This window comes from Amaranthus tricolor, chromosome 3, assembly GCF_026212465.1.
Source record: "Amaranthus tricolor cultivar Red isolate AtriRed21 chromosome 3, ASM2621246v1, whole genome shotgun sequence".
Lineage (NCBI taxonomy): Eukaryota > Viridiplantae > Streptophyta > Magnoliopsida > Caryophyllales > Amaranthaceae > Amaranthus > Amaranthus tricolor.
The window spans coordinates 1,589,698-1,600,225 of NC_080049.1; the positions used below are offsets into that span (position 1 = coordinate 1,589,698).

At 30.3% G+C, this 10,528-nt stretch overlaps 1 protein-coding gene across 1 annotated transcript; it reads right to left on the reverse strand.

Moving 5' to 3' along the window:
- Positions 1–5,727: 5,727 nt before the first annotated feature.
- LOC130807724 (receptor-like protein Cf-9 homolog) lies at positions 5,728–8,332 on the reverse strand. The gene is made up of 5 exons (XM_057673046.1): positions 8,287–8,332; positions 8,070–8,192; positions 7,326–7,421; positions 6,591–6,707; positions 5,728–6,497 (listed from the first exon to the last, which is right to left on the reverse strand). The coding sequence occupies exons 1-5, from the start codon at positions 8,330–8,332 to the stop codon at positions 5,728–5,730; spliced, it is 1,152 nt and encodes a 383-aa protein (XP_057529029.1).
- Positions 8,333–10,528: the final 2,196 nt, after the last annotated feature.

Consider the following 10,528-nt stretch of genomic DNA (forward strand, 5'->3'; position numbering starts at 1 on the left):
ATGATAAACATGATGAAAATATATAATTAAAGACAATTAAATGAATATATAATTAAAGAACAAAATAAAGACACTTAAGAATTGGACTGTAAATAAACCATGGATTGCATGAAAATAAATAAAAGAACATAAAAACTGAGTTTTTTAGACTAAGAACATAACTAGAACATTAGGGCATAAAAACTAATTAAAGCCTTTGTAAATCTGAAATTAACTAACCTATTTATACTCCAAGGTTACTTGGGAGACAATTTTCTCAAAAAGTTATTGATTTCTAATAATAAAATAAAGCTAAAAAAATTAAATTATTGAAGTAGTCGGCAGAAAACCGATGCACGTGGAGTTCCAGCAACTGACAACGAGTCGTTGCCATAACATTGCGGCTCGTCGCTTCTTCAAAACACGCAAATGAAGAATTCCAGAATTTAGCGATGACTTGTCGCCCATAGGTAGAGTAAAAGCGACGAGCTGCGACGTTTCTCTGATCTTCATATTTAAAAGCAGTGAATTGTGATGAGTCGCCGCCTCTTGGTCAGGCAAAAGCAACGACTCGTCTCCAACTTTTGCCTTGTGAGACGCTTGGATTTTTATGCGACGAGTCGTTTGCTTGGGCTTTCTTTAATAGCAACTTATGCCCACTCAATACTTAAAATATTTTTGTGACTTCTTTTCATTCTTTAACTCATAGAATACCATTTTCTTCCTTCCCATAGTGCCCTGCAATTGTATTAGCCACATTTCTTGCACAAATATACCAAAAAAAATCACCAAAATCAACCCAATTACTCCAACTATAACACCCTAGAATTTTCGAGCCTGTATACAGAACTAAAACCGTAAGAAAACGAAGGAAATTCGGGTGTTACATTAAAAATAAAATATAGAATGACTAAAGAAAAGGAAAGGTTAAGTTGGATGATTTAGTTAAAGGAGTAGAAAAACTCCCAAACAAGATTGTGTAGAAATTTCGGCAGCACCTACCCTAAAGTTGGACGTACTAATAGAAAGCAACGATCAAAAAAACATAATAAAGAAGAGGCATTATCGGCTTTGTAACAAAATATCACCGCGGAATGATCATCGCCTAATCCTTATCGACATGCTAAGTATGGATCATGGTTCCAATGTAAACGCTTGAGTTTGAAGAAAGAAAAAGAATGGTAAGCTATTTAAGTCATACAAACCACAAAAACAACGCAACAGAAATAACTTATACAAAAGGAGAACGTGTGCCTCAAACTCAAAATATAAACAACCTAAATGAAAAAAAGGCAGAGTCAAAACAATAACATTAGTGCGCACTTTAAGATTCTCACTCATTTTCCCCCGTATGCAATGCAAAGAAGCTCCATCACTTGTAATGTCTATCTATGATATCCCCGCTGCTCAACGTAAGATAATAGAGGAGCCATTTAACTAACAACATGTTATCTATATAACCAACAATCAATATCAACATAACAATGACAAAATAAAGGAGACATTTCAATATGTAAGTATAACTACTTCTCATTTACTTCTCAATGCCTTCACCATCTTTCTTCTCTTCTTTGATTTCATATATTCTCTTATGTGACAAGAGGTCACCATATTCGGGTTTGTAAGACCCACATGGCAACACCTCAGCCAAGGGCGGTGACGGCTATGCCGGCGCCCAATGGAAAAGTATGATCATACCCCGTACAACAACCATATACAGATAGGGATGGACATAGGTCTTGGACCCTAAGGGTCTAGACCCATCTTGACCATAATTTAAGGGTTTGGATCCACCTATTTTTGGACCCTATGGGTCCGGGTCGGATCTAGGTCCATGACCTTAGGGTCCGGGTCCAGGTCCACACGTTTGAGACCCAGATCCAACCTAGATTCGACCCATGGAACCATTTACATCTTTTTTTCAAAATTATATATTAGCTATCATGTGTATTTAATTGTTTGATATGAAACTTTTTTATATATTGGAACATTATGGGATTTGAAACTTTTTCAATGCATGTAATTTGAAATGTGGTCGTTGTATATCTATACTTTAAAAATCAAAATATTTGATGAATATTTCATTTTTAAGAACTTGAATGTTGGAAAGCTTCAAATATTTAGTCGTTCAATTAGTATAAGATATTAGAAGATCCTTGTTAGTTGAAAATGTTTAAACAATTTTATACAAATGGACAAAAATTATATAGGAAAAATTACCCTTGATAATCCAATCTTTCACTGATTTTCCTACAATAATCCCAACTTTTGATTAACCATGAATAATACCAACTTTTAAGTCAATTACTCATAAATGTTGTTGTGCATATGGTAACTTGTTTTTGTATGTAATTTAACAAAAAAAAAGTAAATAAAATAGCAAAAATAATGTAACACCGCGAGATTTTCTGACGTCATTAATTAATATTTTAATGACTTTTGGTTATTTTATAATTATATTAAATTAATTTTGAAGTAGTCTTAATAAATACCTTTTATATACGAATTTAAATATTAACATATATTTATATTAAAAATACAATTACGATTTCGAAATAAAGTGGTTTGAATCAAAACAATTATTTTATTAAAATGTATGAGCACACGAAGGTGAGTTTCTTAGTTGGGCCTCGCAAGAAGATGAACCTAGGTAAATAAATAAGTAAATAAATAAAATAAAAGGATGTGTTAGGGTTGTGAGTACTCCTTCCCTCACTCACAAAAAAAATCACGCCACTCTTCTCCCTCCTTCCCTCTTTCCCTCTCTTCTCTCTCTTCCCCTTGTGTGTGCCGCCAGCTGCTGCCCCAAACGGCTGCCCACGGAGCCCAGCAGGCACCGCCTTTTCTCCCTCCTTCTCCCACGTCAAACCGCCAGCAGCACTAGCCACTTACTGACCGTGAGCTGCACCACAGCAGGGCAGCTGAGTCTCCCTTCCACCACCAACAGCCGCGTCATTCCTTGCCGCCAGCAACTAGCGGCTGTGACAGCAACAATATGAGCCGTGACTCCATCCACTAGCAAACTAACCACTCTTCTCTTCACCCCTTTCTCTTGTTCACCTAAGTAACCCATATCCTTTTCCGTAATTGATTTTCTCTTGTTTTTTATTAAAATTGTTATCAAGTTTATGAGTTAGTAATGATTTTTGTATTATTTTCATTGAATCTTTTGTGGGTAAGAGTTTGATTGATGAATTGAACATACTTATGATTTAGGGTTCGAAGTATGATTCGAAATTATGAGTTGTGCGTTGATTGTGTATTAATTTGGTTTAATCTTAACATGGGTAATAGAAATGGTAGGTGTTATCCTTGAGCATTAAGTGGTTAGGGTTTGATTATAGAATGATTACTCTTAATCGTGTGTACTATCATACTACATTTTTGAAGTATTGTGGTCATTTAGATAGCTTTTAATGAGTATTAGTGGAGGAAATTGTGGTTGAATAGGGTGGTGGTATTGGTTTTAGTATTGGTTAGGATCGTTGGCCGCAAAGAATGGTTACTAATTGCCCTTATTATCTTTGTTAATGTTGATTAGTGATTGTTGCTAACTAATCGTGGTTTTTGATTAATATCATTAGTCGCTAAAAGTTGTTATTTTAGGATTGTATGGTTGTCGTTATTAGTTGTAATTATCGTTGTTATGCTTGGATATTTTGATTTTAAGTTGTGTAACCTTACTATTCTCATAAGTTATAGTGCTCGATGTCATTGTGAGTTACTTTGAACATACTTGGCGCTAATCCTTATTCACTATGGTAATTAACTATGAGAAATGTAGTGAATGACATTATGACACATCATTTTGATTAATTATCATCATGGTTATAAATGTTAGGTTATACATTAAACGAGATTGGATATATTAGTTCATTTTCTTGGTAATAAGTATTTGTATAGCTCCAAACATTGTAAAATAAAGAAGGGATCTCTTGGGTGCTAGCCATTATCAAAATGATTGAAAAATTTGGTTTGGTTGTTAAGTTTAGTTGATGTCGTGAATTCGTGATCAATGAGCAAAAATACTGATTATCACATTTTATAAAATAGCACATTTTATAAAACTTAATACAAGAATTCATTTTGATTATCACTACTTAACATCAATAACTAAAAAGAGACTGCACAGTAAAAATACTTCCAAAAATAAAAAACCACTAGAACAACAATAATTTAAAAACTTCATTATTACAAATTCATAAGTTAAATTCAAGAAAAAAAAATATCTAAATGTTTGTCAAATTCACCTTTATTAAAAAGAAAAATAGTTTAAACAAATTCATAAGTTAAAATCAATTCTGTATAAAAGTCATGCCAATTTCTTTTAGATGTCCCACCAAAATTAGAATGAATAAAATATCTTCCATTAAGAAATCCCTTTCTAACCCATCAAATCAACCCTCTAAATTAAGCACTCAAAAACCTTTTTAATCCTTTTTCCGTGTTTTCACTTGTAGGATAGTTGATTTCAGCACTAATTATTAAGCAAACTTAAGTTATATTATTAGTAATTTATAAGTTAAAATATAGTCATATGAGACCTTATTTGAATTGTTTTGATTTAATGTTTATTAATTTCTAGTTTCCATAATTTTTTGATAGCATAAATAGAGATATTAATGACTGAATTCGTATATTGAAAAGTGTGAAAAAACAAATGGTACAAGTAAAGAAGAATGGAGAAATTCTTTCTCTTAATCAACAAGAAAATAAAGGCACAAATAACAATATCGTTATAGTTCTTTGGTTGCTTAATCTTTTTCTTGAATTTGGATTATTAAAATTTGTAGATGAATAGTGAAACGAGAAATAAAATGGCAAACTCTGAAGAACAGAAAAAAGTCTGTTATTTAGCGATGGCGTTGTGTGACCATTTCTGGGTAAAGACTACAATTACTTTTAACAGTTGAAAATTGTGATGTTTTGGAAAATTTTTAATCATTTTATTAGAATTAATGTACGATTAATTGGAAAAAAGGAAAGATTAAATGAGACTGAGAGAAAAGTAGGAAAATAATAATCTAACATTTTATTTTCTTTTCCCAACTTGAAAATGACGATTAAATTTAATGGTGACTTAAGTTATTGGCCCTTTTCAAGATTGGGCCCTAGGCGGCAGCACTCCTCGCTTACACCCACGATCGGGGTTGTGTTATTGTAAATATAGTAAAGGCTGAAAATTAATTTATTGATCAAACTCGGAAAAACGAAATCAACTAACTTAACAATGCAGTGGAAAACATGACATTTTATGTATAGACATCTCATGAAATGAAATGTTTCTTTCTTAGATAGATTATCACTTTCACCCATTTGGCACACATTTATATTTTTTATGGAAAAGAAATGTCATTATCACAAAATATAATTATGAATAAAGTACAGTGAAAAGAAAAAGGAAATGCTACAAATTCAACTAAAGCCCAAAAAGGCCAATTCCATCATACTCTACTTCTTGCTACAAATGAAATGTTTCTCAGATAGATGATCACTTTTAGTTCTTTGTTCTTCTTGTTCTACTTCTTCTACTGAAATGGTGATCATAAAAATCAAGTAAAGCCAATTCCATCTTATTCAACAATTTAAAAAATCCAAAAAGGCTTCCCCACTAACAATATGTAGTACACCCAAGCCAAACCAACTATTGTACCTCTTCCAAATCCAATCACTACAACTTCCCACATCGATAATTCTGTTTTTTCTTCCACATTATCATTGTTCAAAGATTGCACAACAATATTGTTTTTAGCATTCAAGTAATGGTGCTCCACACAATTCAAGATTTCCCTCGTACGAATAAGATGAGAAGGTATCAAAATTGTTACCACGGGGTATAGGCCCTTCCAGTTGATTATATGAAACAATAAAAACCTCGAGAAATTTTAAACTAACAAGTTCTTGAGGAATTTCACCGATAAGCCTAATTGATGATAGGTCTAAACCATCCAATAATGATAAGTTCCCGATGGATGGAGGGATGTTTCCGGTAAGTAGGTTATGCAAGAGATTAAGATTTCGAAGTGCTCGCAACATCTCTATAGAATTTGGAATCTCTCCTTCAAAGTGATTATTCGACATATCAAATGTTGACTTAGAAGTAATTATCTTCTTATGATCCAGTTGCTTCCCCTTTACTATCATCTTGATGGAGTACATATAATTACCAAATTTATTTTTTAAGTACCTTGGACTTCCTATAGTAGACATGTCGATATCCATCATGGAACGAAATTGTTTGATGTACATGAATGGCAACTTACCACAGAAATTATTGTTTGAAAGGTCGAGAATTTGTAGATTTGAAAAAGGAGATGTTGCAATCTTTGATAAATTGTTAGTTATATCACCATGAAATTTATTAAAGGGTAGGCTGAGAACCTCTAGATACGGAAGGCTACCTAACCAATAGGGGAATACATCTTTGAATTTGTTGTTCCTCAAATTAAGGACTTTCAGGTTTTTACATTTACATAAAGACCTAGGTATAGCTCCTTCTAACTGATTGTCAGTGAAATCTACATATTCCAATAAATCACAAGTAGAAAATGTTGATGGAATGATGCCCTAGAAATTATTTGATTGGAGATTCAATACAGCTAATTGAGTACTAGTATTGCCCAAGCAATGAGGAACTTCTCCATTAAACTTATTATAAGATAAATCAAGGATTTCAAGATCAACCAAGTTGCGGATAGAATAGTTTTTAAAATTCATGATATTGTATCCTGGAATGCATGAATAATATGAAAGAATTTAGAGAAAGTTATAGCTTCATATAATAATGTATAAATACATCATAGTAAAAGAATATTCTATCAATAAATTTAATCTTTATTGAAAAGAAAAAAAACAAATTTGACCACATGACTTCTTTAAAAAGTTAGAAATTAGTTTAGAGTACATGTAATCACGTTAGGATAATTCAACTCAACTTTATGGAATATCTTGTTTTAAAAAATAAAACAATAACTATAAACTTAGTGTACCTGTAATCACGTTAGGATAATTCCACTCAGTAAACTGTGCTGTGATGCTTCCAATATTGGCATAATTTTTTATAATCTTTATTAATGTATACAAAATACAAATATCAAAAATCAAAGAAATACATTAAAGATAATTCGATAGAAATTGTTTCATATATTTTTATTGGTTACATTAATCAATGTTAATAAAAAAAAAGCAAATATGAAAAACCTTTATAATACAAGAAATATATTTTTATTAGTGACAAGCGAATTCAAAAAAGAAAATAATAATTTAACAGTTGGAAATCTCAATATATGCAATGGCGAAGTTTTGGAAGATGCAATTTAGATAGGCATTGCTAAAGATTAGTGTACCTGTAATCTGTGGTGTGATTTTTCCAATCAAGTTATTGTTGGCAACCAAAAAATAACTAAGACTCGTAAGCTTTCCAATGTTGACAGGTAACTGACCTGTGAGTTGATTATGTGACAAATCTAGAATAAAAAAGTGACTTACAACTCCCTAAACTCTCGGGGATTGGACCACTAAGCTTATTTGAAGAAACATCTAGGTAACTCAATATCCCATTCGTCCCCAACTTATCTGGAATACTTCTTGTAAAGTTATTTTCGAAAATCAAAGTATTTCTAACTTAGATAAATCTCCAATAAACTCTGGTATGAAACCTTGTAAGTTGTTTTGACAAAGAATTAAGTACGTCAAGTTTATAAAAAGAGAAAAAGAATTTGGTATCTCACCATGTAATTGATTATTTGATAAATCCAAATGATTCAAATTTGTAAGACGAGAAAAAGAATTTGGTATCTCACCATGTAATTGATTATTTGATAAATCCAAATGAATCAAATTTGTAAGACGAGAAAAAGAATTTCGTATCTCACCATGTAATTGATTATTTGATAAATCCAAATGATTCAAATTTGTAAGAAGAGAAAAAGAATTTGGTATCTCACCATGTAATTGATTAATTGATAAATCCAAATGAATCAAATTTGTAAGACGAGAAAAAGAATTTGGTATCTCACCATGTAATTGATTATTTGATATATCCAAATGAATCAAATTTGTAAGAAGAGAAAAAGAATTTGGTATCTCACCATGTAATTGATTCAAAGATAAATCCAAATGAATCAAATTTGTAAGAAGAGAAAAAGAATTTGGTATCTCACCATATAAAAAGTTATTTGATAAAGCTAAAGTTTTCAACCTCTTTAAGAATCCTAATTCATAAGGAAGTAATCCCCAAAGATTGTTGCCAGAAAGATCCTAAAAGTTGAAGCTTTTAAAGTTTACTAAACTCTGGCGATATTGTACCAGAAAAGTCGTTCCAACTAAGGGAACGACACCGAAGTTCCGACATATTAACAAATAAAAGGAGTGGGCCACTAAAATCGTTCCCACTAAGGTCAAGATAGTGTAGTTTTGTAAGGAGAGGAAGAGAAGACGGGACATGCCCTTAAAAATAGTTATCATGGAGAGATAGGTTTTGCAGGTTTGTAAGAAAACCGATTTGAGGAGAGAGAGTACCATTGAGATCTAAGCTGGAGATGTCTAGGGAAATGATAGTGGGAGAGTGAGAAGACGAAGAGCAAGTGACGAACGACCAATTGCAATGGTGAGTAGTGTTTTTCCAAGATGATAGACTTTTATGAGGATCATCTTTAATGGCAGATTTAATAGCTAATAATGCTTCTTGTTCTGATAATATTCCGCCATTGATGAAGCTAATATTCAGACAGTGAATAAACAAGAAGAAAACAAGAATTCGAATTTTGTTATTTTTGTTTCTTTTACTTTGATGGGTAGAATACTAGAATTGAGATACATGATGAGAGGAAAATGAAAGACTATTTATAATGTGTTAAAATAATCTAGAAAAATCTAGGATTTTAATTAAATATAAAAAATATCTAAACTAAAGAATTAAAAAAATTAAAAGTATCTAAGATAATATAATAGAAATTTTTAGAAAAAGTAATTAAAAAATAAAAATATTTAAGATATTTTGAAGTAAACTTGTAACTAAACTCATCACTATAAATATCCATTGATGTAATCAATTTTGAGCAATGAATAAGAATAGTCATTTTACATATTCACTTATCTTCCTCTCCAAATAAATCAATTCAGTATTTTAACATCTAAATTTTCCTATACAATGCTATGTAGTTCGTTTTGAAAGCAACTTAGGATACTACTTTAATCTATCCTTAAATATGTATCTATTGTATTCAATTATAGCAAATAATTTCATATATTTTAAAAGTAAATTGAATAATATGTTAAGGTCATATGGTGTTTTTAATCAAAATGTATTATTTAGATTGAATTGAACTTAATTGTTTTTAATCAAAATGTATTATATTATACTGATTCTTCCTTATCAATGAAATTTATTCTTATTGATTTCATATTCTTTTTCTTATTCAAAATTACTAGTTTTGATTTAAAATAAAACTTTTTTTTACCTCAAAATAAAATTTTAACTTATAACAACTTATTTTTACGACATAAGCTGATTTTTACTGATTTAAACTAAATTTTATCAAACTTTAATTATTTTTATTAAATAATATGAATTTAAGATGAATCTAATAAGTTCTTGATAAAAAAAATAAATATCAAGAATTAAGTTTGATTAAGTGGGAATGATGATCTCTTAAAAAAAACTGAGAATGATGATCAAAGAATGAAGTCATAATAGAGAGACATTTGATAAATCTATTTTCATGTTTTATTCAGTGGTAATGAAAATTAATGAAAATTAGATTTTGATCATATAATAAAAATGCTCCTTCCGCCTCTTTTATTTTGATACGCAATACATAAAACGTTCCACTTTTATTTTCGTATTGTAGCAAAATTAAATGGATAAAAGAGTATATCTGTACTCTAAGAATCCTCCCCAAAAATTTTTTTGGCAAGATACATAAATGTTATTTTGCCCTAACATATAATTCGAATCCCTCAAGTGATAATGAATGAAAATAATTTTGTAGAAGAAAATTTATTTTTATTAGAATAAAACAATCATAATCATAAAGTCTGTTATATAATTTATTATATTCAAATATATTAAAGTTTTATTTTTATTCTTATCAATTAATACAATAATTAATCGCATTACTAGTAAGCTAGATAATATAGTACACTTACTCAAAACAATTGAAGCTACATACTTTCTCCGTCCCTTTCAATTTATTTCTAAAAGTAATAATTTTCTTATAACATATTACATATATAACTTTTACGCGATTCAGTGTGTTATTTCGATCATTTATATATTGAAATATGCAAATCTAAACATTATAAAAAGTTAATATTATGAAAGTATGTGATTAGACGATTCAAACAAGAACTCACTTGACTATATTTCTTCTTACACATTAATTACAATAGATAAAATAAACTTGAACGATTAATAGTATCAAAAACCATAATGTTGCAAGTATTTCAGAACCGAGGAAGTAGATATTTAGTAGTACAAGTCTACTAAAAAGCCAAGTCAACCATGACTTTAATTAATGGAGCATAAGCTATTAAGGCCTCAATGTAC

What these genes read in the sequence shown, in the direction of transcription:
- LOC130807724 (XM_057673046.1), bottom strand. Translation starts at nt 8,332, where the DNA reads ATGTCGGAACTTCGGTGTCGTTCCCTTAGTTGGAACGACTTTTCTG. An exon ending in ATCTTTGAATCAATTACATG is followed by an intron (nt 7,422 to 8,069) that starts GTGAGATACCAA and finishes ATCAACTCACAG; the next exon opens with GTCAGTTACCTGTCAACATT. An exon ending in TCATTGCTTGGGCAATACTA is followed by an intron (nt 6,498 to 6,590) that starts GTACTCAATTAG and finishes TGGAATATGTAG; the next exon opens with ATTTCACTGACAATCAGTTA.